The sequence below is a fragment of the Harpia harpyja genome, chromosome 11, assembly GCF_026419915.1.
Source record: "Harpia harpyja isolate bHarHar1 chromosome 11, bHarHar1 primary haplotype, whole genome shotgun sequence".
Classification (NCBI taxonomy): domain Eukaryota; kingdom Metazoa; phylum Chordata; class Aves; order Accipitriformes; family Accipitridae; genus Harpia; species Harpia harpyja.
Genome location: NC_068950.1, coordinates 29,547,566 through 29,575,378, shown reverse-complemented (window position 1 = coordinate 29,575,378; position 27,813 = coordinate 29,547,566). Strand labels below are relative to the sequence as shown.

The window sequence follows — 27,813 nt, the reverse complement described above, 5'->3', positions numbered from 1 at the left end:
AAATTATTGGTACAATTAGTTATTTATATTTAAATGGAAAAGGGTTTCCTTACAGTGATGCATGACTGAGGAATTAATACTTTTTTTTTTTTACTACTGTAGTCATAATTTTGTGTAAAACAAAAGCTGCCTCTTTACAGAAATATTTGTGATTCTACTACTGAGCAGTCATATCTGGATTATTGAAAGTGTTAACTGTTCTTTTCACAAAACAGAATGGAGATTGCATTGCAGCAAAATGAAATTATGAATGCTTTTTTTGATGACTGGAAGGCCCTAGCAGAAGATGAAAACAGTTCTGGTGGCAAGCCAGATGTTTATCTTAAAGCATACCAATCATTTACAGATCTGCGGTATCTCAAGGACAGAACTATTAGCTGCGTTTGCTGGCATCCAACCATTTATGGTAATGCTATTAAAATACTGATTTGAGACTTGAATGGCATGTATAATATGACGGCTATAAAATATCCATCTTTCATAAAATCATCAGCTTTTAAATTGAAAAACAAATCAAAACTGATTTAGTATGTCTGTCTGAATTGCTGATTTGAGACATAGTGAAAAATGAGACGGACAAATTCTTTGTAGAGTTCAGACAGGCCATGCGAAGTCCCTCACTAATGCTTAAGTAGAGATCATAGGAAAGGGCAATTTCTCCCTTATAGGCTCATTTAAGTGGGGCTGCAACTCTGCCAGGTCCTTCTGGTGGCTCTGCATACCATTGTTCTTCTCCCCAAGGCTGGTTCTTGTAGCATGCCTAATACTTGTGAGGAATGTTACAGCCACAATGGGACTTGGCTCTGCTGAATGCCAGGGAGCATCACGAGGCATACTAAATGTCTCCTCCGGCACCCTGCCGTGGATTATTGCTCTACACAGCCAGGCTTAAAGGCACAATTAAGTTCTATATAAATGTCCTAGCTGCACAGCATACTAACAGCCAACACTGCAGCCTGTATAGGAAATTAATTCAGCTACAAAAGACCTGATTTCATGATGGGTGGCCAGGACTATATGCCTGTCACATCATTTCAGGTGCAGTATTACACCATTAAGGAGTACTAGCAAAAAAGTTGAATTTTATCCTAATGCTTAGGTTCCACAGCTCATTGTTAAATAACTTAATTTTAAGTAACAAAAATAATTTCCTCAAAGTTGATCTCTAAAAAGAAAAATATAAATACATGGTTGGGGTTTTTTTTTCTTTTTTTGCACTGTATTCAGAAGGTATAAATGCAAGTGACTTCGAATAATTAACAGCATGTTGAAACTTGAATTGTCTCTTCTGAGAAAATTCGTTGTCTCTCTCAATCAGGGATTATAGCAGTGTCAGCAAGAGACCGGCTTTCTTACAAAGAGCAAGTTAACCTTTCTGATAAATCATTGCTGCAGCAGTCAGTAATACTTTTTTGGAGTTTTTTTGACTCTATGCATCCTCAGGTATTTAATCAAGACTTTTAAATATGCCAAGTGTTTAAATAACAAGAGAACAAACAATCAGTGTGACTGTATTTCTCAACTGTTTTTCTTCTTTCTAGTTAATGTTGGAGTGTCCTGAAGACATTTTCTGCTTTCAGTTCAGTCCAAGTGATCCAAGTATCATTGCTGGTGGCTGCATCAATGGACAGGTGTTAATTCTCTGCTTAAGAATAAAATTGGATATTTCTGTATTTTCTTACAGTATAAAAATAAGGGTGAGGAGATGTACTCAACATCCATAGTAACACATAGGGTCAAAAGACAGATGTCAGTCTCAGAAATTCTCAGAAATTCTCTGATCCTGTACTGAAGTTATGCCTGGTTATTCCATAGCTGAGCCATTACTGTACAATTCTTCTTTGTAGTACTGATAAATAGGTCAAGCTGTAAAAACTTTTTTTTTTGTTGGGACAAGTGTAGTCTTTCAACTGATTGCATCAGACTGAAGAGGCAATTAAAGACTTCATAAGTTCTAGTGCAGAGAGTGAATTTGTTATTTTTCCTCCAAACTTCCATGAATTCTATTTGAAAAAATGTGTATTAATATAAAGGATGAAATAATTCATAATATACTCATTTCTCATTGTAGGTTGTACTGTGGGATATTTCTCAACATGAAGAAAAGCTGCAAAATGCAAAAACTGTTGCTGATGGAATCAAGATAACAGCTGTTAACACGGTGAATGCTTCCATTCTAAATATATTGCAGTACATCTATATGTCTGGGGGGGAAAATGAGTGAAGGTATCTTGACGGAAAACAGAGGAGTAGATAATCTTTGTAGTGACAGACTAGAAAGGATAAGAAACCTTATGAGTTCATGAAATAAACCTGTTATCACAATATAATTTATACCTGATTAGTCCAGCTTAATAGCTTCACTGCATTTTGTGCAGACCTAGGCTTCAATAAGACTGTTCTTTAATAGCCACCAGCATATACTCAACTCTTGCCTTATGAAGCCTATCAAATACATGTAGCATTTGTTGATGAATGTAATACTGAAAATTATTCTGGAAGTTTATGGACAGAAAAAAGGTAGCTTGGAAGATGAGAAGCAGATTTCAGTGGAAGGAGACTATAAAGGGGGTAAGCAGAAGAAAGACCTAAGAGCAAAGGAGGAACTAGTAACGTAAGTGGATATGTGTGCGCCTGTAAAGGCATATCACAATTCTTTTTAGAGCTTCATATCCAAAGGCCTGTTTTGATGTTTTCCATTTTTTTCTAAAGGGAAGGTATTAGACCCCTAAAAAGTTCTATACATTGATCTGAAATATGTGAAGCAGCATTAACAGTATGTAAAGTAACCTTTTTTCTTTGACAGGTCTACTACTGTATTTTGGAAATACACTAAGATATCTCTTTTTAAAACATTTCTAGGAATCACTTATGCAAGTCCAGCAGAGTAGCACAGAGCCAACTCTAGTGAGATACTGTGCAGTCTCTTCCATACAGTATAGTCATAAAAAACCAGTAACAGATATACATTGGCTGCCAGATTATTTTGAGGTGAGTTTAAAAATTCACTTTTCTTCTTTTTATTGTTTTCCTAATATACTACCTCAGAAATCACAGTGTAAACTCAAGATAAAATATTAAAGATTCAATTATTTGTAATAACCTTCATTATATATTTCTCACTGCATTTTCTAAATATTAGATAATCTGATGCCACTTGTCCTGTTCATTGTGCTTTACAACTGTGCTGTGCTCTCAATCTGAAAAGAATCTGCTCACACTGGATAAAAATTCTGTAGCTTTACTGAAAATTGTAATTCAAAATTATAATAAACCTTCCATATCTAAAATATGTTGAATTTCTACTGTGAGCAATCTAGCCTGCCACCAAGAATTCAGAGAAATAATTTCAATTACCTAAATATCTAGGCACCCAAGAATGGTGTTACTGTAGTTACCTTAATTCTTCTAGGTGCTGCCTGAGTACTCAAAACTTATATTTTCTGTGATGGTTTTAAAGCTCTGTAGTACTTAGGGTCTATGTACAATTAAAGGATCCAACATTATCACAGGAGTATTGGATGCTCATTTACTATCAAAGTACTGCAAATGGTTGCCCAAATTAATTTGAAGTGCAAATGTAGTCAAATGCAAAATCAAATGGAGGTCAAGAGGAAGAAAAACTGAGCTCTTTGGAAGGTTTATGCAAATTAATCATAGCATCATAGAATGGTTTGGCTTGGAAGGGACCTTAAAGATCATCTAGTTCCAACCCCCCTGCCACAGGCAGGGACACCTTCCACTAGACCAGGTTGCTCAAAGCCCCATCCAACCTGGCCTTGGACACTTCCAGGGATGGGGCATCCACAACTTCTCTGGGCAACCTGTTCTAGTGCCTCATCACCCCCACAGTAGAAACTTTTTTCCTAATATCTAATCTAAATCTACCCTCTTTCAGTTTAAAACCATTACCCCTCTTCCTATCTCTACACTCCCTGTTAAAGAGTCCATTGCCATCTTTTCTGTAGGCCCCCTTTAGGTACTGGAAGGCTGCTATAAGGTCTCCCTGGAGCCTTCTCTTCTCCAGGCTAAACAACCTCAACTGTCTCAGCCTGTCCTCATAGGAGAGGTGCTCCAGCCCCCTGATCATCTTTGTGGCCCTCCTCTGGACCCGCTCGAGCAGATCCATGTCTTTCTTAAGCTGGGGACCCCAGAGCTGAACACAGTACTCCAGGCGGGGTCTCACAAGAGCAGAGTAGAAGAGAATCACCTCCCTCAACCTGCTAGCCACACTTCTTTTGATGCAACCTGGAATGCAATTGGCTTTCTGGGCTGCAAGTACACATTGCTGGCTCATATTCAGGTTTTCATCCACTAATACCCCCAGGTCCTTCTACACAGGGCTGCTCTCAATCCACTCACCACCCAGCCTGTATTTGTACTTGGGATTGCCCCGACCCATGTGCAGGACCTTGTACTTGGCCTTGTTGAACTTCATTCGCATGGGCCCACCTCTCAAGCCTGTCAAGGTCCCTCTGGATGGCATCCCTTCCCTCCAGCATGTTGACCGCACCACACAGCTTGGTGTCGTTAGCAAACTTGCTGAGGGTGCACTCAATCCCACTGTCCATGTCGCCGACAAAGATGTTAAACAGCGCCAGTCCCAATACCGACCCATAAGGAACTTCATACATACAGCAGACCTTAGCAACATTACCAGAAAAGTGAGGAAAAGGGTGCACATTATCACAAAAAGAAAGCTGATACAACTGTTCATTATTAAATTATGCTACAGTAGTACCCATGGATACTAATTCATACCAATGTAAAACATGAAGAAAGCGATTGGATAGCAGAATGCTGTTGTGGCCTTTGTTGTCTGGGTGAGGTTTTTTCGCCAAGGTTTAGGCTCAGAAAGCTGTTTTCATGTTTATCTGGGATAACACATACAGGAAACCCATGCTTGATAAATAACACTGACAAAGGAATCATTTTGTCAATATTTAGCAACGTACTGGGACATACTTTTTATTATATAAACATGGAATGTGTGTTGGCCTTTGCACAGCATTGCAGTTTTTATGGCACAGTTTCTAAAATCAGCAGTTTATTATTACATATCAATGAAAAAGTGTTCAAAGTTATATCCAGAACCTCATTCAGCTTTGCACGGTTTTGAGAATACTATTTTGACTCCAGGTAGGCAACTCATGAATGAAAATACGAGTAGGATTTGGCCTAAAAAAAAAAAGTATAGCTGAAACTTTGCCACGTGGCTGATAAGTACAGTTTTAGCCAGAGTATATATGTTTTGCACATACCGGAAATTATATTTCATCAGGGCATAGCCTATAATCACTTGTTCCCCCCCCCCGATACTTTTCCTTTATTTTTCTGAATTAAAATAAATTTGGTATAAAACAATGACTACTTGATAAATGATAAGTACTATAAAACCTGCAGAACCCCACCATACACAAACTAAACTGTTAATAATTAATATTTGAAGGCACCACTACCATCCCACAGTGTGGTCTAGCCAAGATAATTTCAGAGATACGACCCATGGTGTAAACCTGTCAAAGAGCTATCACTCCCACTCCACTTAACTGTTCGAGATAAATTTCTCAATGATTTGCTCTTTGATTAAGCTGGATTAAAAAAAGTTAAACATGGCAACCTAAGGAGGGCCTGACTTGCAGTGGTGCCAGCAAGTATTTATCCTGCTGACTTAATTCAGAATTTTAGGTGTTTAGCAGGCAAAGCTGATATCAGCTCACTTGAAGTACATTTGTAAAATAGCTTGACTTTATAACAAGTTAATAAGTCCTGATTTTCAAACCTTACCTAAGCAGAAACGGTGACTTAATTTCTAGAAGCCCATTTTATGTGTTGAAGTACTTAGCAGAGTATAATTTTTGTCTCTCATTATCTTCTCCCCATGTAATTATTATTACTGTTATTTTTAGGACAACCAAATGGCTGCTACTTTTGATAAGAGAGCTGAAACTCGCGTGCAGCTTGTAACCTGCTCCCCTGATTGGTATATACAATACATACTCTACAAGACATCTTCCAGTTTCCTTTGGAAAGCTTTCTGGAGCATACTCCATGATTTAACTAGCACACTTCTGGATTCCTATCAGCCTATCCTGAATAGCTGAAATTCTGTATGCAGAAGACAAGCACATCAAGTTCTTGGCCAGTTAAGCCCTTTACAGTAATGGCATTAAGAGTTCATTAACTGAAAAACCTCACATGTATACGTTTATATTCTGTGTATACTTTAAGAAGAGTGTTGATCACACATGCATTGGCCTGGAGAACACCACCCCCACACTTACATTGATTATGTGACTTGCACAAAAAGCTGTTAAAGATTTTGAGGCCATAGAAATACTCTAAACTACACTTAAACTTGTACAGTAGCTGGGCAAAATTATTGTGTGAATCTCCTGTTTTGTGGACTTAATAGTCATGATGGTTATGACCAAATATTATCCCATGTGAAAGACTGGCAAGGGGGCAGAATGCAAAAAGTGGAAATAAGTGTTTAGCTTTCATGATGGCAAAAGGCTTAAGGCTTCAAGGCTGCATGGCTGGGTTCAATCATATATTTGCTAGTTACATCAAAAGGAGGGTTGGAGAGAACAAAATTTTGTCGTGATACGAAGTCATTTTCCCTAATCAAATATAGAGAAGACTTCAAAGAATTAAGTTAGAAGAACAGTTGCAAATACAGTTATTAATAAGTTTGCAGTGTAATGCAAGTAATGCACATGGAAGAAATAATTTAAACTACTCGCACACCAGGGCTCCAAATTAAAAGTATTCACATAAAGTAAGAGCAGGGAAGTCACTGTAATGTCATCCTTGAAGAGCACAGGTCCCTGAGCAACTCCTGTTAGAAAAAGGGAAGAGATGTCAGCAATGAGGAAAATTATCATTGTCTCTATCAAATCTGTGAATGAATGTCCAGAGTAGAGCAGCAGGAACAATCAGAGGGCTGAAAACTCCAATGAGATGACAGATTCAAGTGAGTGGGACAATTTGCCTTGAACGTCAGCAAATAAATTGGTACACACAAGAATTGGGAATGAGGTTCTATTTGGATTACTAAGATCACCCGCTACAGAATTCTGTCCAGTTCTCTCAGCCTCCAGAAATTTCACCCAGGTAGTGCCAGTAACTTTACCCAGTAACTCCCCATAAGCAAGCTGTATGAATGCTATCTAGCTGCTTTGGTATAGTGAACAACTGATGAAATGGTGAATAAAGGAATATATGCCATCATTTACAAAAGCAGCAATTAAGTATTTAGCATTTGTCTGATTTTCGGAGTCTCTATTGCTACGTAAAGTTTGGAGATGAAAGGCTAAAAAAAGGCAACTTTAAAATGTGTGGGGAAAACAGCATCTGACTTTGAAACAAAAACAAGGAATAACATTATACAATCATTTTGCAGCTCAGTATTATTTTGGAATATTCCAGCCATCAAACTTCCTGAACAACTTTCGTCTGAGAAAGTAAGAGAGGGGGAAATTTTTTATATGCCCCCTGATGTTCCAGATACTTTTAAGCATCTAGATCTCTGCTGGAAACCTCTCGTAAAGGTACTGTACACAAATATATAACAGAAGGATCAAGCCAAACTGTAGATAAGGCCAGAACTCCATAGGAATGTATTCTTTTGCTTCCCAACTCTAATTTTTCCAGCAAATTGTGACTTCCCTGTGAACTTTGTTCTGACTTTGAAATGAAAGACTTCAACATTCCTCTGAAACTTCAGTAAAATGCATTTTGAAAAGCTAACTCACAAGAAACAGCACAACTGCCTCTTAAAAACTGCAGTAGGTGCAAAAGTAGTTGTATTAATAGTGTAAGTTCCTGTCAGCCTTTTCAACCGCTGTGCTATCTCAGTGGGTCCCAAACTGTGAAACACGGTCATGGTCCGCAGAACTGTAATTACTGGCAACCCAGCAGTCAGTCTGATTAAAATGGTCATAGCAGTTTGTGAAAAAAGTGAGGCTGAAAATAATCGGGGGGGGGGGGGGGCGGGATTTTGGACCCGCTGATCTGTGCTGCTCAGAATAGCTGTAGCTGGTACGGTTGTTGAACAAGCGTGACCACTACAGCTGTTTTTTTTCTAGAAATATGGCAAAATCCTTACAGGGAAAGGATAACACAAGAGAAACCACAGGTTTGCATTTTCTCTGTGCTTGCACATGAGGCAGCAAATACTCTTCATGGAGTATTACAAACACACTGCAAACTGAAAAGACCTGTTCCATTACAGCAGAAAGTCATTTAGTCTTGTACCTTAAAGATCTGACAAAATGAGTTACCAAATGCATTTTTTCTGAACAGATAAACTTGTGCGAAAGTGATATCAACACAGAGTATGGACCCGTCAGAATTAGTTTAAGGGAACTGCGTTATCATTACAAAACCTCAGGTAATATTTTTATTACACCTTATTGGGGAAAATGTTTTTAATAAGCTTATATTTCAATATATACATAATGAAAGCTGAGCAACAAAACATTGTATAGCTAAATGCATCTGGGGAAAAAGATTTCTTAAATATACTGGTATTCAAAGTGTGACATACACGTATTGACTACAAAGATACGTACATGTATTGAATACAAAAAGAGCAGTTCTGTATCCACAGTAACTCTGCCAGGTTTCACTTAATAGCCCATGCAAGTCCCCCACCCAGTCTCTTTATCCCTGAAACAATATGTCCTTTTCAGCCCTTACAGAATACTATTTTTAGAAAAATAATCCTGGAGTAACAGTATATGTTGTAGGTATTTCTGTAGTGCTTTGGATAACGGTGTCACTCTTCACTACAGAGCGTGAAGTTAGCACTTCACATTCTGTAGTAGATCAGTTCTTATCATGGTACTTTGTGGTAGGGACACACTACTAATCCCTCTGTAAAGCTGGCAAGCTGACACACAGGTAGCACAAGAGTTGGACTACCTGAGAGAGTGACTGCAAACCATGCCAGAAAATGCCTTTCAGGCAATTGAGCCGCTGTGGCATAGCTGCTCTGGTGCACGCTGTCACAGCACAGACTGCAGGAGACAGGTTGTGCCATTCCCTGGAGCAGAAACGTTAGCTCCTGGTTGCAGCAGCTAAGGGGGATGTATAAGGGCAGTTCCCACGGAGACACTGATGCTGTGTAAAACTGATGAAGAACAGAATGGTGCTATCCTAAGTAGTTGTCCAGGTATGGGAAGCACTGACTTCAGAGCAGCTGCAGCAACAGGGAGATTCCACCAGGAAACAGTTAACCTACAGAACTGCTGCTTTACTTGGCAGTCTTTCTTCATGTCTCCTCTTGAAATTCCCCTTATCCATGAACTACCTTTATAAGACAAAGGATTTGCTTGGTCTCATAAATTCCAGTGTATAATGAATAGATGTATCCATATTGCTTCCCAGAGAAGGTGCAATCTCTGAACACACTAGAAGTACCCACCAAAGAGAGCCCATATACAGAGATGAGTACTTCTTCAAGCAAAAATCTGAAAGTCCTACAGAATATCTCCACTGCCTTTTTTGTTGGAACTGAAGTAAGTGGAAATAATAGATTACTAATGAAAATGTTAATCCAAGATATCCAAAAGACTGAACAATTAAATGAAAGAGTTTTCACAAATATATGGACTTGCATGTTTTCTTCAGGTGTTAACTAAAAGGATTTTTCTGGACATGCCACATTTTATTCCCATCTTAATGCATTTAGCTACATGCTTAAAATAATAATAAACCCCCAATATTTGGTAGACTGTGAGCCCTGACTTCAAGGGCAGAATTAGAAGACATTTCCAAAATATGTTGAACTTAACTACCTGCTGTCAGGAACCAAACAGTATTTCCTTATTCCAGAACCCATAAGATCAGTAGTATTTTTTTAGAGTTTCCGCAAATGTCAGGTGAAAATGTTTATACTATGGTTTCCCCCACAACTTATTTCTACTTTAGGAATTCCCACCTATTCATAGCCCTCTACCTACCCCATGTATCTAAAATTCCCAAATCTTTCCCAGTTTTGAGTTCATATGGAAATGAAAATTTGGCTTCTAGCCACCTTTTTGCTTCCAGTCACACTTTCCCCAAATAGTGGAGCAAAGCATGAACTGTAAAAACCAAGCACCTCATTCTGCAGGAAGGACTGCCTACATACATCATGGTAAGTAAAGCAGTTTTGGCAATACGTAACTAAAAAATGGTGATCCAAAATTTTAGTGGTTTTTTCAGTCATTAGCTGCAAATTTAGGTTTTAATTTACTCAGAACATATTTAATGATGGTTATAATTAAGCAGTCACAGCTTAAAAACAAGTCACTTTTATATAAACCACCAAGCTCTAACGTTAGCATTTACTTGATTTTTCTGGCATCGCAGGACGGAGAAATCGTTTATTCTGACTGGAAAATGGAAATTGATAGTGACTCAGCAAAACCAGTTAGTAAGTTCAAGTTTCTCAATACCTGTTTAAACCTTAATATATCGCTAACTTTAAAATATTTGCACCTATACTCTGTCTTTTTAAGGTTCTTGCTCATCTGCTCTAGTAGTCTATCTCACTGAAGACACTAGGATTTAGCAGTACACCCTCAAAAGTGCAAGCAGTTTAGCTGTCATGACAGAATAGCAAAAACCCTCTCCAGTATCACAGGTGCATCACTATGTACCTAATTGGCACAAATCATGGAAGTAACTAGATTTGCAGCAATTCCAATTCCTATACCGTGTGAGCAAAAAAATGAGGCCTATATCTTTGAAGCCTGGGCTGGATCCTGCACTCTTGTTTCCCTTCGTGTAACTCCCATTGTGAGGATGATCACTAATGCACTAGTTACAAGTAACTGCCTTTTTCATTCCATTAGTTCAGAAGCACACTCAGAAAGACACCATCCACATGGAAACTATCAACACTCTCCAGAGATCTCCATTTTTTAAAGACATCATTCTAAGTGTTGGAGGCCGGAATTTTGCCATTTGGAAAGAAGGCGTTACAGTAAGTTACTTTAACACAGCTGTAACATAATTGATAGATATCCAAGACAGAACAGCCTCAGAATCTGTATTTTCAGAAATGTTTGTAAGTCACAAAGCTTCATAGTTTAGAAATAAATTGGGTATAAGAAGAGCTTTTCCTTTGTCTTCACATCAGAAAACTATTTTAAAAATAGCTTTGTAAACTTGCCTTTTACAGAAAAAAAAAAAAAAAATGAAGTGACCTTCTTCAATTCCAACCTTGTAAACACTGTAGCTTCTCAAGAAATTATTTCTGCTGCTAGGGAAACCAGAGAATAAAGGCAATGTGTGCTAAACAGGTCTGAAGAACTCATATTTAGGATGCAGTCTTTTCATCATCTGAAGACAAAGAAATGTGGGGTTTTTTACAGTTCCTCTCATGTAGGAATCCAGGTTAGCTGCACCTGGCAAAATCTCAAAACCACAGGTTTTAACAGCAGATAGACAGATTACCTTAATAGACTGGAAGTGAGATACCAGGTTTTTTACTTCCCCACAATTCTACTCTATCTGCAGAAGGTGATACTAATTTTGCCATTGATATAATTTTTGTAATACGATCATTTCAATTGTGAATGTTCTTAAATGATAGGAGATTTGAAGCAGTGAATGGATAGTACTGTTTGATTGTTGGGTCTATCTGTTATTTGTTTTCAAACAAATTAAGAATGGACCAATCCTTCAGTCAAGCTGCTCTGCAAGAAGAAACACTGCGGGACACTGGTCCTTAACAAGACCAGGAGTTTTCTTCATTGGCAGAGACGACGGAAATATAGATATTTGGGACTTACTGAAGAAAACTCATGAGCCATCTCATTTCCAGAACATCTCCGAATCAATGATCACTTTCATCAGCCCCTGGACTGCCTCACGTATGTTGATGGTGATTGCACTTTACTGTGCCACCCTGTTTGCAAAATGCCCCATGACTCCAAGGCACTCTAATCTTGTTATAGACGATCTTCTATAAGTACATACACTTCCACTGATTTAACACTGTGCTGTATAAACACAAATGCATACATCAGTTCTAAGCGTACTACCACAGCATAAAGCAACTGAAAACATATAATTAAAAAAAAAAAAAAAAAGAGTTTGAACTTTAAAGGGAATTTCATTTGTTAAGAAAATAAGAGAGCAGTAAGGCTGCCTTTTTGCTGCAGTGAGCAATAAACCAAGACCACCACAACAAAAAATGAACACTCTCTAGCTCCTGTTTGGGTGGAGGTATGTGTTATTGTTGGAATTTAGATTGCTTATGTGTTTTTTTTGTCAAATATCTTTCAGCAAAGCAGCATTTTTTAGCTGTTTCTGATGATCTTGGAGTACTGCATGTTTTGGAAATCTGTCAGACACTAAGTCACCCTTCAAGGAATGAGGTCAGTAAGAATTTTTACTAATCTCTGTGACACTTTATCCTGAAAATTCCAACACAGAAACAGGCCTGCCTGGAAAAACTTGCCTTCAAATGGATGGCAATTAATTTGAGATCAGTATGGCCATATTCTCCAAAGATCACTTTGGAGGTGCAAAGCTGGCTTTGCACAGAGCTCAGACAGGAGGCACCTAAAGGAAACCTGGGTGACAGCTGGCAGAATTCCACTGCTCCAACCTGGCTACATGAAAACACAGTAAAGAGTTCATTTTTTGCCTCATGCATAAAATAACACCTGGTTTCACGCATTAAAGCAATGCTATATAGTGCATAGTACTGTAAATACACTGAGTTTCTTTCCTTACACCTTCTTGTCTGCATTTGCATCAATATTTTTCCTGTAAATTTGGTACTTTGATTTACACAGCTTAGTAGCTGGTTCTAGCTTAGTAGCTGGTTCTAGCTTAGTTAAAGCACATTTTGCAAACTGTTACTAACATTACCACTCATTCACTGTTTTTTGAAATAAGGACTATCTCTACCAAAGGGCCATGGGAACAATGGAAACAGTTTTAATTTCTCTTTATTTCTACATCATTCTCAGTTTTCTTTTCCCCCACCTCCCAGCCAAAGATCAAGCTAGTGTTTTCATCTCATCCAGTCTGGCAGTCTTACCTGCTGCCTAGTCTGTTATTTTTACATTACAAAATATTCTTCTCATCCTATCCCAGTTTTAAGTTAAGTTTATGTATGCACTTAAATAGTTTATAAACATCTCATAATGGTTTGCTGTGTACAGAGCTATGGTATGTAGCAATATAACACCAGGTCAGCAGTCTCATTTTAGTAAAAGGAACTTCCCTGAAGCAAGGTAGGAGCTAAGTGCTATAACATGAGGAAACACATTGCTTCTGCCCAAATTACATGTAATTTGTGACTACACTATTTAGGGCACAGAATTATTAACCCAGGAGCAGTCACTAATACTTAGGTTACGTTCATCCTAACTCAAGCATTCACTGAAAAATACTAAGTTGTTGAAGGGACTAATGAAAAGTAAAACACAGAATCCCAGATAAATGCATAGTGTAATACTGAAGTATGGTATTTTATGGTTTCTTTGTGCCTAAAGTTGGGTCAGTGAGGATTTGAACTGATTTAGTGAAATCACTAACCTAAAACTGGTTTAGTTATTTGTCCTGGTTTCAGCTGGGATAGAGTTAACTGTCTTCCTAGTTGCTGGTACAGTGCTATGTTTTGAGTTCAGTATGCGAAGAATGTTGATAACACTGATGTTTTCAGTTGTTGCTCAGTAGTGTTTAGACTAAAGTCAAGGATTTTTCAGCTTCTCATGCCCAGCCAGCGAGAAAGCTGGAGGGGCACAAGAAGTTGGCACAGGACACAGCCAGGGCACCTGACCCAAACTGGCCAACGGAGTATTCCATACCATGTGACGTCCCATTTAGTACTCGGGGACTAGCTGGGTGTCAGTCGGCGGGTGGTGAGCAATTGCACTGCGCATCATTTGTACATTCCAATCCTTTCATTATTGCTGTTGTCATTTTATTAGTGTTATCATTATCATTATTAGTTTCTTCTTTTCTGTTCTATTAAACCGTTCTTATCTCAACCCACGGGTTTTGCTTCTTTTCCCGATTTTCTCCCCCATCCCACTGGGTGGGGGGGGAGTGAGTGAGCGGCTGCGTGGTGTTTAGTTGCTGGCTGGGGTTAAACCACGACATTATTTCAGTGCAGGTTCCTGAAGGATGACCTACTCGGAGTCAATGTAATAAAAATTATTTAACCCCATGCGTATTTGTATCCAAAATCAATTGGTTTCAATCCACATGTGTATATTGTTTTGCTGAAAATTATTTGGATAAAGAGAGACATCTATATTCCCAATACAGGTAAACTAATAATACCGTTCAGATCATCAGCAATAATTCTGTGTCTTTGGGCATGTAATGACCCTTGTTTGTCACTGTGTTAACAGCATGCTGATGTACTTGATTATTTGGAAAGAGAAGTCAAATATCTCAAGTATTGTGAAAAAGAGTTTCAAGAGTATCAAGAGTTTCAAGCCAAAACAGAACTGAAATGGAGCTGGAGGCACAGAGGGAGAAAACGGTATGTTACACTTGGAATTAAGAAAACTTCCTCCGTTTCTTTGGATCTTTAAAATGCACCTGTTTTCCTAGGCAGGGTTTCCCATAGTATTTTCAAAAATCAGGATGGACATAATCAGATTATCTTAGCAGATTCTTATTTCATATTTACAATTCTTAGGAGTGGAATAGATGGTCCTTGTTCATGTGAGTTCAGCTCTTGGTCAAGTGAAACTCCTGCAAAAGCATTAGAGCCTATGGACATTTAACAACTATGAATTTGCTTTTCTTTTTACATCAGTTGCTCCTTCACAAAGTTACATTTTGGCAACTTCCCTATAAACATTGCTCCTTCAAGCGAGGAGAGACTCCAGCCTTCCATTCTTTTTTCACACAAGGATTTTGCCTATCCATTCTTTGGTAAATGGTTTAATTATACCAGCTAATCAGCCAAGGAAATGACAATCCAGTTAATGTAGGCCTAGGTGATGCCTATTTTCATTAATTTGTGATAGCGCTGATACTATCCACTGGAAAACAATGGGGTCGCATACAGGTTTCAAAGCTTAACAGTGCATTATTGCCTGGTATGTGTTTTTCCTTCAGAGTATGACTACAGAAAACAAGAGATAGAGGAGCACGAAGAGATGGAAGAGCAAGAAAATACAGACTATACTGTGTTTCTGAACGTGGAGAAGCAGGTGCTAATGGATTTAGGACTAGTAAAGGACAAGAAATACTTTCCTCATCAGATGCTTAGAGCCCATTATCACCTTTAAAACCAGCGAGGTTTTTATTTCAGGACCTCTATTTCAGCAGAACATGTTTAGCTTCAGAAATAAAGCATCTTGTAGTTAGAGATTATTGTTTCATGAACTTTATACATTTATTTACTCACAATGTGGTTAGAGAACAACTATTTTGGGCACACGTCCCCCACTATCTTTCATTAATACAGTTATAATGAATATTCTATCTGTTTAAATAATAGTTTTCAAAGTTCTGTGTCTGTCAGGACTCTATAAGCTGTAAAAATCTTAAACGCCACTCAGCTGGTCAAACCAATGTTCCAGTATTCACCCTTCCAATCTACATCCGCCTGCTCCCACCAGAGGGGAAGCCATTCTACTCTAGTAGTTAGATTCACATAGGCCATCCAAATTCTGCTACTCAGCTCCAGCAAGCATCTCCTCCCTCATCCCCAAAGTATTCACCCCTCTTGAAAACAGTAGGTTTGGGGTTTTTTGTTTTGTTTTTTTGAGATGTGCAGAACATTTCCTGTTCTGGAGGTACGGTGACAGAAAGCACTCCAGAGCAGAGAACGCTCACCCAAGACTTGTGCAGCCCCACGTCCCTGAGCTGCCGCTGAAGGGAGAAGGGGAGGCGTGCAGGTACACGGGTACCTCAGATGACCACAACTATCACAGTAACACAGGAGCTGGAAGGAACAATTCCTCATGCAAAAGCTCCACTCTCACCTAAGGGATTTAAAGATCAAAACCAGACCCTGAATTGCTCTTACAAATCAGTGAGCCACTGCAGCTCATAAAGCATAGGAACAGAGGTATTTTTTACACTAAAGATGATTTCATTAGCTAGCTTTACTCTACCCACTACAACTTCTACAACCGTCTTCCGAAACAGCATGTGCAGTCACCTGGATTACAGCAGGGAAGACAGGAGGCCATCACTGCTACAAGAGGATCTATCCCAAGAAGATTGCTGCAACGCTCAAAAGGCATCATATAATGTTACTGCTTATGCAGTCAACATCAATGCTCCCTCAACAATAGCAACCTGGTTCTGTTCCCTTAAATGCAGCCACAACAAATATTCACCATGCTATAAAGTCTTCTATCTATTACTTACTACACTTAAATGATAGGGGAGCCCCTTGCACCTCTGCTGAATCCATACGTTGATACACTAAGGGAGGACGATATAAATTACTAAACAAATTTCAGGGGCTGCTGAACCAAAAGCATAGATCTGACCACACTATTCACAAACCCTTCAAACTTCGCAGGCTGAACCACTTTTACTTGCCATCATCAGATTAGAAAATGATTGTTACTTAAGCCTGGCAAATGCTTACAACCAGAAAACTAAAGCCATTAAAATACATTGTTCCCTTGAAGAAATCAGTATTATTTAGAACAGCTTTTACCAAGCACACTGTGGCTGTTGAGCAGGTGTATTTCTGTCAAAAGACAACTATTCTTGAGAGAGATTGAACAGAGTTACACAGAAGTTTTAATATTTACCAGCGTAAATGAGTAACAGCTCATGAATATTAATGTTCATCCTCCATCCACAGAGATGACTCTTTAAGCAGCGTTCTGCTGGTTGCTCGGTTTCAATAGGCTGGTCAGACACCACGTAACTGAGCAGAGCCTGTCAAGCAGAAATTAAATCTATTAGAGGAGGACAGATTAAACTCTGTACGGGTGAGTTCACCCTTTCCATGACTCACCAAACTGTTTGAGGGTCACAGACTTCTGTCAAACAAATGTCCATATGGTCACAGTAGACAATAAAGCACAAAAGACGACTGACACACGGGGGATTTGCAGAGAGGATCTTCAGCTGACAAGTGATAGCCAGCCCCGGTGCTCTGCTTCATCGGAGTAAAGTGTAGCCAAATGCGAAACAGGAGCAGTGTGAGCCTCCTGTGTCCTGAAATAAACATTGCAAATTGGTTTTAGGCAGTGTTAAAAAGATGCCCCTTCAATTTTCTACAGCCAGGATCTCCCCATCACGTACTTTTACCACGTTGACTGGACTTTGGTCAGACTTGAGAGAGGTCTGGTGCCACTAGATAGAACTTGGTTTGAAAAATAGTCTTTTGTTTGTTAGTTTGAAGTTTAAATATTATATTAATATTCCTTGCCCCTCATATTAAACTACCTCTAAATTAAAACCAAGGAAAACTCAACAAGCACGTCCCTACCACCTGCAGCACAGTGTTTGCAGTCAGAGGTCGAACAGGAAGAAAACACAGCTCCTCTGCTAAATCAATATTTAACTAACAGCCTGCTCCACACAGATAATGTAGATAACCCACAACTGACTAATTAAAAAGCTCAGCTCTCTGTTATCAGGCCTGGACTTTGTTGGAACACCACCTCAGATCACCTTCCACAGATTTTTGATTAACAAGGCTGCAAACTACGTACACGTTGAAGTCAACCATATGATCATGGCTTACCTGGAAAGCCCAACCATCTCCCCTCCACTGTAGCTCTGTCACTACAGCCCAGAAAAGGCAGGAGCCTCAACGTGAGCCTTGTTGCCCACCACAGAGGCACTCTTGAGAGTTTTGATTAAGAAAGTATTCCAGAAGACAGTCAGATTTCAGCTGGGTTTTCCTAACAGGACAAGGAGGCAGCGGATCAGGGCTCTGCTGATCAGCCCCCCTACATCCCCAGAGCAAAGTAGTCTGGGGAGCTGCAGGAATCCCCCAATGGAAGGGGAAGAGCCTTCCTGAGAGCCATTTTCCTCCTCAACTCTGTTCCCAAATAACACCAGAGGCATGAGATTATACATCCCATCATAATCTTTTATCCTCTCTAATGCAGTCCTAGACATTCAAATACCTGTAGGGTCGGCTTTGCATTACCTCATGGCAGACTGTTCCACAGGTTAATTTTGCGTAGGAAATTTTGTTGTTAAGACAAATTATAGGGTTTCCTGCCTGGCTCTTAAAAAGTCAAACAGAATGAGAACAGTTAATTCATTGTGTAGGATAACATTTTAAAACAAATGCATCATAGTTACACTAAAATGTAACACCAGTCCTCCCACCACCCCAAATAACCATCTTTGAACTGTTGCTAGCTCCGGAATTTGAGATAAAGAATTCTTACATCAAAATACATTTTTACTGTTAAGAAAACCCTATACCTTGGCATGGGGAGGAAGGTGAAGGGGTTAAGATCTGGCAGCTGAAATACCAGATGTGTCTCTGGCTTATCAGATTTATAGATTTATTCTGCAAAAATCCTGAATATCTACTTCTGTTGGAGACGTTTCCCTCTATTTTTAGAACATGTCTGAATAGCTGCAGCTACATTTCTTGCCTGGTGCATTAATGAACATACACAGACATTATGCATTTGGAAAAGACAGATCTAAAGATCTGAAGTTTCTGGGGATGTAAGTCCCCAGCAGCTTAAGCCAGCCCAAGGCCATGCTGCCAATCCCTCTACTCCACACAGCCCAGGCAGCATCTGGACAATCCTGTTTAAACAAACAGCAATGGATTAGAACTCTACGAATGGGCCTAGTCCATTCCTGAACCCACCTAAGTGTATCATGGCCTTAACACTGGGCAGCAAAGAGTTGCACAGACCTACCGATGCATTTCTGCTTTTCCCTGGGGACTACAAACTACGATTCTTGGTTGCCACCCAGCCCAGCACGCTTGGGTATAACAACCTGTATGTGATTTTGGTGCAAGTCTTGGAACTGTTTCTGTAAGAGCATCTGCATCCATTTTCTTTACCTGGGAAGCGGAGGTCACACCTGAAGGAAGTCCATACACTCCAAGGACACCTGCTTTCTGAACTCAACTGCAGGCTCTGCCCTCTGCTTTTAACCTCTGCCAGGAGCAGTAAGAGCCCCTGCAGAATAGGAACTGCTCCTGATGTCACACTGAGTTACACCAAGCAGACAACAACAAAGGTTAGTACAGTAGGAGAAGCTCCTGGCTGTGCCCACGGGGTCTGACAGGAGCTCTACCCTGCAAACCACACACAGCCTGAGGCTGCTCTTTTGTATAAAAAACGTTCAATACTACTTTGGTAGAAGCACATTGCTTTAATCTCCCAATTTAGTGTTTCTAGATTAGGGTAATTCCCACGCTAATGCTGTCTCTTAAGAATCTGTAACAATCATAAGGAGGATACACTTGACCAGATTATATAAATGATTATATGAAATATAATAATCTGTAAGTACATATAAGGGACAACATATAACAAAAATACCACTTGGGAAATGTCTCATTAAAAGAGGATTTCTCGTTGTTACAACTAGATTAACAGCAAATGTTTCATTTGAAAAATACCAATACTTTACTATATTTTAATTAGCTTATTAGAGTAACATTAATACAGTTTATCAAGTCATTAATTTCCCCTGTTGTAAGGTTAAAATATTAAAGTGCAGCGCACCACTGCACTGAGTTACAGAACCCTCCTGTAGAAAAAGCTTACACTTACTCAAAAGGTGCTCACTTACATCATCTAGATTATTATAAAAAATGCAAACTTAATATATCATTTATCAAATAACTTTAAATGCAAACATTTTTCAACTAGTGCCAATACATCTACACACCCAGTGCAGAAGCCAGGTTATGTTCAAAAGCATCAGCATCCTGCAATAGAAGAAATGCTGCCACAACACTGGTTTGACAGCTTCCTAGAATATTATCCCTTTTGGGTTTTTTTTGTTGTTTTTTTTTTTAATTATATAGCTGAAATGTTGGGTCAATCTAGAAATGACAACAGAACATAACATCTTCTGAAAAGCTAAATGTCTTTATGGAATTAATTCACATGTGCAGCCAGTGCAAATGGATGGCATCAGCTTAGAGAGATTTAAATAATCACTAACTAGGCTTAGTCAAATTTTGTTCTTAATTCAAATTTTATTTAGAATTTAAATTTATAGTTTAAAAAGTATGCACATTCTGTAGGTATAAAAGTTTAAAAAAATACATCGATTTATTGATAAATGCTTCAGGTTAAATTTACATTTTCATACATTATCATTATATTGCAATAATTGTTTTGCATCTTTTAACACTTATAAAAAATAAATTAATGAGATCGGATAAACCATTTGAAACCATACTAAAATAATTCCTTAGAAGAGAGGGGTGAAGTTTGCCATAGCAATTCTTAATTCCTTGCTACTGTAAATAAATAACTTTTCAATTAAGCAATATAAGGAAGTATGGGTTAGCAGAAAAGCACTTACCCACAGGGTGAACGGAAAGCCATGGCAGGATGCCAACATTGTACCAAAAAGATGAAAAGAATTAAGTTCTTCCCTGCCAGCTGACAGCAACTCAGTGTTTGACCTCTCAAAACACAGAACCCTCTAGCCCCCACCTGCCCCGACCTCCCCTTCCTCACTGGGGGTGACCTGTGAAGGACAAGGAATGACGCCGTATCTCCTTTTGGTTAGAGGGACTATCAAAACATCTGTATGTGCTTTGGTAATGATTTTTAAACCAAGAATGTGTTTCTAATTACTTGCCATAAATTACTAATGATAAAAGATGATCCGAAAGGATGGAGGATAGCTGAATCTAATAGAGTCACAGTGAACTGCAATCCCACCCAAACTCCCCAGGAGTAACATCACTCAACCCATTCAACCCCAGGTAACAACTTAGGTTTCCATTTTTGGGAGATTAATTTAACTAAAAGACTTAGAGAAAAAAGTAACTGCCTTTCTGTAGAATTTGAGTCTTGCATTGCCAGAGCCACAGCCCTTCAGAGAGGGCTCAAACACATCTAACTACCAGCTGCCAGACCTTAATGGTCTTAAGACCTTAAAGGTACCTTAACGAAAAATACATGAAACCAGAGAATAAAGAAGTATTGAAACATCAAGAATAAAGTAATAAGTTACAAGGACAAACCAGAAGTATTTTTTTAAAAGTAAGTACCTTCCAGACCTTCTTTACAGATGAAAAAACATGGAGAGGAGGGAGGGAGAAAAAAAAAATAAAAAAGAAAGAAAAAAGATGGGGGTGGGTGGGGTGTGAGAGTGAGTTAATAGTCAACACCTGCGAACTGATGTCCCTGCAACACACAAGGTCATTTATATTAATCATTCACCCAGCCTTCTCTCTGGCCATGTTTCTGCACATAAATCAAATGCAGTGTTACCCAAGGGGTAACGTCATCCTGGCATCACTGAACACATCTTCCTAGAAATGGGTCCATTTCATAATTCTGAGAGACCTCTCCTTTCCAAAGGTGGCTACAGACACATGCACATTTATACATAGATATATACAAACAAGGTTAGAAAAATATTTAATTTTTGCTCGTTTAAATAATTACTGAAAAGTGTTAATACAGGAATACGTTAATATTTGTACAATTAAAACTTTATATATAAATATTTATATTTTTATATATATATATATATATATATATGTAAAGCATTTTTCATAGCAGCCATTGCATATATAGTAAAACAAGTCTATCTGAAGTCCATGCTGCAAAACTCAGGCCAAGCAGCTTTCATCCTCTTCCAAGAGGAACATCTGTACCGGAGTCAGGATTTCAGGAACGAGGAGTTCTGCTGCCACTGACAGCAGAGATGTTGCTTTATCTTCTGCCAGCTACTGCCCAAACCACCTAAGTGCATAGTCTTTTTAGGGAGAAATGCCACTACATGGAATCACCTCATGGTCTCTAAGCTTGTCTCCAGCACCCGAATCGGGCCAACACCTTCTTCTAACAAAAAGGCAGAAACGTAACGGAATGGCTTAAAATTTGTTAACGCAAGGTGGGCCGTGGCCTTACCCCAAGGCGTTCAGGGGCACCGTCACTCCTCACACGGCTGTGGGAAGCCCGACAAGAGGCATGGAGGCACAAGGAGGCGGCAGTGTGCGGGACAGGATTTAATAACTCATGTTTAGTTTGTTTTTGTTGAGTTCCCTTTCCAGGTTTCCTATCAGAGTATCAATACTTTCCTGCAGGTCTTTGAGGTTTGCTCTGTGATCCACCGCGGAGTCTATTGCTTGCATTGTTAAATAGCTCTGAAACGTGTGCTCTCTGGGGATGGGCTGCGGGTATCTTACCGGGGCATCCAACTCCTCAGCTTTGCTGCTGTCATCCCCGCTCTCCGTATCTTCTGAAGGGACATCATCGTAGTCTGCTTCACTCAGGCAGTCTTTTGGGTTTAAGAAGTAGTTCTCCCCACAACTACTCCAGTCTCCAGCGTAGCGGTTGCTCGACGGGCTGTCTAGACCTGCTGGCCTTGGTCTGAGTACCCCAGACATCTCAGTACCGCTCAGATTCAGCATCTGAGGTCTCTGCCTCTTGGGTCTCAGGTAATTCAGGGAGGATGGGTGCTCGGGAAATGCATTCAGATGTGCTGGCTCTTTGGCAGGCGAGTGACATACTAGAAGAGAGGAGAAGTTAAACCAGTCAGGACTGAATTCATGCTGCAACAAGGGAAGTCTGTGACAGATGCCCACTGTCCTCCCTCGATGTCACACGCTAACAGCATGCATGAATACATGCAAGCTTACAGCCAGCACATTCCACTATTACATTTTCTGCCACTGTTTGATGTAAAATAATTAGAAAAACTACTGTAAAAGCTCAGTTTTGAAGATTCATGCCAGATTCAAATTGCAATGGAGAAGCCTATCTAAAAATAGAAACTCCCAGAGCACCGATTAGATTCACTGCATGAGTTAAATCACCACCCGGCTCTGGGTCAAAGAAAAGCAAACAGCTCAGCTCACACGCTTCGTCCAGGCTAAAGGAGTAACAGAAAGCAGGCACAGCAAGAGAGGTTAAAACACAACAAAAATACCACCGCTGAGAAACACCTAGAGAAGCTGAAGACACACCAAGAGTTGAACTCTTGCGCTTCTCTTTTGCCCTAATGTTCTGCGCTATTAAAGAAGCTCATTTGCATTAATTTTTCTAAGCAGCCACAACCCCATGTCAGACGTACACTCAAACAGGTTTGATGGCAGCGTTACCTGAGCTCACGATTATACGGCATAAGTTACTAACAGTCTCCTCCACTGTTACCGGCTTCCTACAGTAAACAGCACAAATATTTTTACTGACCTGTGCCTATTAAGCATCTGAGCTGCAAAGCTTCTTTTGGTTTTATACAGACCATTACCTCTTGTAATCAGCAGCGGAGACTTTCTATTCCCATTCACCATTGAAAACACGGCACGCACAAACCCATGCAGTTCACAATCTCGCCCACTCCTCGTCAGACTCCTCACACACAAGCACAAAGGCTCAGACCCGAGATGTGCCCAATGCTTCTCTTTGTGGGTCCGCATTACAGGTCTCTCCAGGGGATTTTAGTCTTACCTTACATCTTGCACAGTAACATGCAATAACTATCACTGCTTTTCCCCCCGCTGCCCTTACTATAACAAAAGCCCTTCTGTTTAGACTATGCTCCATTAAGACGAAGGGCCATGGGTTAACAATAACTTGCCGGTATTACATGGTCTAACCGAACAAGGACTATTTGTTTTCGGTTGGAAAAATACGGAAATTGAAGTATTGCACAACATGTTGATTATCAAGCTGTTCCAATCTACAGAAGATTAAGTGTAAGGGACCAGACTGCAATCCTTCCGTCAGGTCCAACTATTCTGTTTCCACTGTATGGTGTTCGCCTGCTCACATCTCTGCATTCGTGTTTTACCTCCCTTTTAGCACAATGTCCCGCATGGTTCTTGCAAGCCAAGGGACAGCATTCAGCCTTCTCTTCAAGGTGAAGGAAAACTCTACTTACCCTACTCCTGCCCCCTTTACAGCAATGCACACTCCTGCGGGCAGAGCTACATCTACCTGCTTTTGTTTCCCACAGCAGCCATGCCATAAGCCATCCCCGGGGCTTTGTGATTAGCTCCTGCACAGTGTTTGCTGCCCAAACAGCTCTTGGTCTCCCTCTTCCTCCACCCACGTTTCCCCACCTCTCCTGTGCGGGCTCACTGACCTGACTGAAAGCTTCTTTTCATTTTTCGTGGTCAGCAGCTTTGGGGCTGCCCAGCAGCAGCTGACAAGGGAGCAGAAGCATCCTCAATCGCCTCAAGCCCATCATGAAGCTGTACCATTTGTCAAACTAACTCTCCTCTTGCTCTTATTTTCTGGCAGAGAAGGTTTCTGTGAGGCTGCAGCAAGCAAAGCCAACAGCCAGCAGCTTCGCAGCAGTGTTGACCCAGCACATGGTCAGCATGTACTTGTTATAGCCGCAGGGTCAGCTGTCACAGGAGGTGACCCCAGGCCACGGCCACCATCAGGTCAGCAGAATATGGGAAAAATGTACAAAGAACTGCCATTTGCATCGTCCACAAGCAGCTCTTCAAGCTGCCCAGCCGGTGACATCCTTTCAGCACCTGCGCCTGAGCTGCTGGAAAGCAACTCACCCGCTCAGCTGAAAGTCAGGGCAGAGTGGCTAGCAATGTCTAATGCAAGCAAACTATTCTAAATCAGACTTAAGTGGGGGGAAAAAATTTGACAACACAACTGAGACTATATTTGTTATTTTTTTTTTCTCTCCAGTACGTTAGTTGTCTACATTGACTTTTTTCCCCAAACTCATCTTTCCCATTGTTAAGAGATAAAGGCAGGCGCAGGGGCTCGCCGACTGCTATAGCTGCCACAGCCCACACAGCAGCAACCCACCCTGATTCGCAGTGGCTCTCACCAACAAGGTCTGTGACAGTAGGAAGGAGCCTAGCGATACTCCTCGGGGCAGAAACTGTTGTAAGAGCAATGAAGTAGCCGCCCATGGTGGCTGAAATCACTGTCTTACCCAGAATATTCTTTATACTAATCAGTATCTGATACACCATAAGAAACATCTGAGGACTTGAAAGACCTCAGCGGGCTATTCACAAACCTGGCAATTACGCTGTGCTCGTCAAGTGATATTACAGTGAACTCTCTTCTTTTACATTTGCTTCACTTGCCCTGATATGTCATAGTCTTACCCAAGAAATGATTAAGCCTTCCCCCAAAATTCTCTCTCTCATAATTAAAATAAATAACAAACAAAACAAAAAAGAGCCCCCCCAAAACCCACCTTAAAATTTAAAATAAATCTGTAGGTAAGAACCTAACAAGTATTACTGGCTAAGACTGTTTAAGATGACCTGCATAACAACAATACAGTGTAGATTCCTATACTTTTTTTGTAATCATAAAACCCCCTTTAATTAACAGCAAGATCATACATCTTACACAGTTTGATTATGAACTACTAAGACAAAGACTACACATTCATGTGCCTATCCTGCACTTTGTCTGCTAGCACACATTCATTTATACCTCATGTCTAGGAATAGACGACAAATCCAGACACTTTTTTTTTTTTTTTAAATTATTGTATAGAATCTGCCAGATACAGGTCTTTGCCAACTCATGCTTACATGTCAGGAGCCCTTCCTGGGCCCTCCAGAATAAAATGCTTCAAGAACCACCTAGCTGGGAATGCCAGTTTCTCTTTATAATGTTTGCAATGGGGGGCAGGTGACAAAAAAAAAAAAAAAAAAAAAAAAAAGCCTTTTCCCAAATACTCTTTAAATGAGTCGGGGAATATTTTGTGTTCTGAACACAGAGCAGCAGAGTCCACCTGGGTGGCTCAAATGCAGCCACAGCATCTGTAATTCAGTATTGCCACGTCAGGCCCTTCGTGACCCTCCACATTTCCCAGGTGACCCAAGTCTCCCATAAAAAGCAGACCTCCTCCTCTTCAAGTAAAAATAAAATAAAACCAAACCCAATCAGATATATTATTCATTTAGGTTAACTAATTCCATTGCAAGTTTCAATTGGTGCAAAAATTCAGCAGTTCCCCAAGAGCAATTATTGTGTTCTAAAAGGGAACAATTAAGAAACTGTTTGGATAAGCTGAATCTTCTCTTAGCCTCTAGAATTAAAGGGTTTGCACTGCTTGAATTCAAGAAGCGGATATTAAATTATTCAGGTTACCAAACAGAGCAGTTCTCCACACCATTAGCCAGACCACTGTGAAAAAGGAATATACAACAGCACCACACAACAGACCCACCTTCTGCATGGTTAGGTAGCTTTCAACAACTGCTTGGCCAAAGACTATCTGAAAACAAAACTAAACCCATCAGATCCAATGTTAAGTTGTTTCACAGTATTATCCGCAAACTCTCCCTGTTTAACTGAAAAGCTGCAATACCTTCGTCTGCTCCTGATTTCGGGCAGTGCTTGCACAAGAGAAGGCTCTGGTTCAGCAGCAGTAGCAAGGCACAGGAATCCACTGCGGACTGAAACCCAGGGCTCCAGATGTCATCCTGACTATTTCCACTGGCTTATGCCTCTTTGAATACCAGGGGAAATGTGAACAGCGTGCAATCATTTCCCACTTGAAAGGCAGATCTTAGCAGAAATAGCTACCTTCGCTACCTTTTGGTAGTTTATTAGGAAGATCAGAATTTTACCTCCCTTCTTATTGAGAATTGTGCGAAAGCATATGACCTCTTAAGTTTGGAAGTGGGAGCTAAAAGGTACTTAGGGTGTTTTGGTTTGGGTTTTTTGTTGTGTTTTGGTTTTAAAATATTTTTCATTACGCAAAGCTCTGCAAAAACGACTAGAAATTGCACAGCTCTTACTGTAAGGATGTTCCCAACTTGGCCAAATGACAAGGGCAGAAATAAAGTAACCTTTCGGCTACCTCAGAAACCAAACAACTAATGAATTCAATACATAGATAATCCTGAATGGTCAAAGAAGGGGAGCAGAAAGAAAAAAAAACCCAACAACAAAAAACCAAACAAAGAACCCAACACATCCCAAAACCCCCTAATTCAGATGTGGAAACCTTATTGTCACTGGGTTTGTTTTTTCTAGTGTCTTTACTCACATAAAGCACTCTTCGCCATTTCTTACATCATACTCAGACTCTGCCATCTAGTAAGAAAGCAATAAAACAACAAACTTCCCATTAAACAAAGTAACTGAATACAAAGAGTAGATTATGAAATTGTCATGATTTCTTTAGATTAATAGGTGACACCATAGTCCCTTGTGTTTTAAGAATTCCAACGCTGCTCAGTTATCCTGTGACTTAATGTACACTGTCACACAGGAAAAACATACAGCAATGGTTTGACACTTTCCCTTGACCAGATTCATGAAACAGTACCTGGCCACAGCTGGAGTAAATAGTGAAGAACCTCTATGTGTTTTTTGAAGTCCAGGGCACTAGCAAGCTCTTCCGAGTCTGTGAAAACTCTGTTGTTATGGTTCGTGGTCTCCTGCCTCTGGCTCAGTAACACGGGCCCAAAACATACAGCTAAATTCTGGCACGTCATCTTATTTACTTCATGGTAAGAAGCCACCAGTTTCAGGTGATCCAACAGCATCTTCAGGGTAGCCTAAAAGAAGAAAATACTGCTCAGGAAACAAAACACTAGACGAAGGTGGTGTTGACATCCTACCATCACTGCTCTAGAGGGATAAGATCAAGGCTGATAGCTATGGTTTTTCTACCAACACCCATCAATAGAACATCCAAGTGCTGAATTAGAAAAGCTGTATTAGACTATCACAGAGCAGACTAGTTAAG

General features: G+C 40.0%; 3 protein-coding genes across 9 annotated transcripts in view; 1 reads left to right on the top strand and 2 right to left on the bottom strand.

Annotated features, from left to right (window-relative positions):
* Positions 1-15,337, top strand: part of DNAI3 (dynein axonemal intermediate chain 3) — a 31,956-nt gene extending 16,619 nt beyond the window's left edge. For all 6 annotated transcript variants that reach the window (XM_052802147.1, XM_052802148.1, XM_052802144.1 and 3 more), the window contains 15 exons: positions 216-406; positions 1,319-1,443; positions 1,542-1,631; positions 2,072-2,161; positions 2,863-2,991; positions 5,910-5,983; positions 7,406-7,553; positions 8,308-8,395; positions 9,394-9,524; positions 10,360-10,423; positions 10,845-10,975; positions 11,663-11,867; positions 12,283-12,374; positions 14,367-14,500; positions 15,085-15,337. In XM_052802147.1, coding sequence (XP_052658107.1) covers positions 216-406; positions 1,319-1,443; positions 1,542-1,631; positions 2,072-2,161; positions 2,863-2,991; positions 5,910-5,983; positions 7,406-7,553; positions 8,308-8,395; positions 9,394-9,524; positions 10,360-10,423; positions 10,845-10,975; positions 11,663-11,867; positions 12,283-12,374; positions 14,367-14,500; positions 15,085-15,091 — 1,699 coding nt within the window. In that variant the 3' untranslated portion in view covers positions 15,092-15,337. The remainder of the gene's footprint in view (positions 1-215; positions 407-1,318; positions 1,444-1,541; positions 1,632-2,071; positions 2,162-2,862; positions 2,992-5,909; positions 5,984-7,405; positions 7,554-8,307; positions 8,396-9,393; positions 9,525-10,359; positions 10,424-10,844; positions 10,976-11,662; positions 11,868-12,282; positions 12,375-14,366; positions 14,501-15,084) is intronic.
* The window catches only part of MCOLN3 (mucolipin TRP cation channel 3), a 52,220-nt gene extending 34,495 nt beyond the window's left edge, over positions 1-17,725 (bottom strand). The window contains exons 1-4 of the mRNA XM_052802151.1: positions 17,242-17,725; positions 16,952-17,154; positions 16,743-16,872; positions 15,808-15,956 (exon numbers count right to left, since the gene is read on the bottom strand). The gene's annotated coding sequence lies outside the window, so the exon portion shown is untranslated. The remainder of the gene's footprint in view (positions 1-15,807; positions 15,957-16,742; positions 16,873-16,951; positions 17,155-17,241) is intronic.
* A 2,216-nt stretch (positions 17,726-19,941) lies between these two features.
* Positions 19,942-27,813, bottom strand: part of SYDE2 (synapse defective Rho GTPase homolog 2) — a 49,665-nt gene continuing 41,793 nt past the window's right edge. For both annotated transcript variants that reach the window (XM_052802142.1, XM_052802141.1), the window contains exons 6-7: positions 27,391-27,622; positions 19,942-22,629 (exon numbers count right to left, since the gene is read on the bottom strand). In XM_052802142.1, the coding sequence (XP_052658102.1) occupies positions 22,127-22,629; positions 27,391-27,622 (735 nt within the window). In that variant the 3' untranslated portion in view covers positions 19,942-22,126. The remainder of the gene's footprint in view (positions 22,630-27,390; positions 27,623-27,813) is intronic.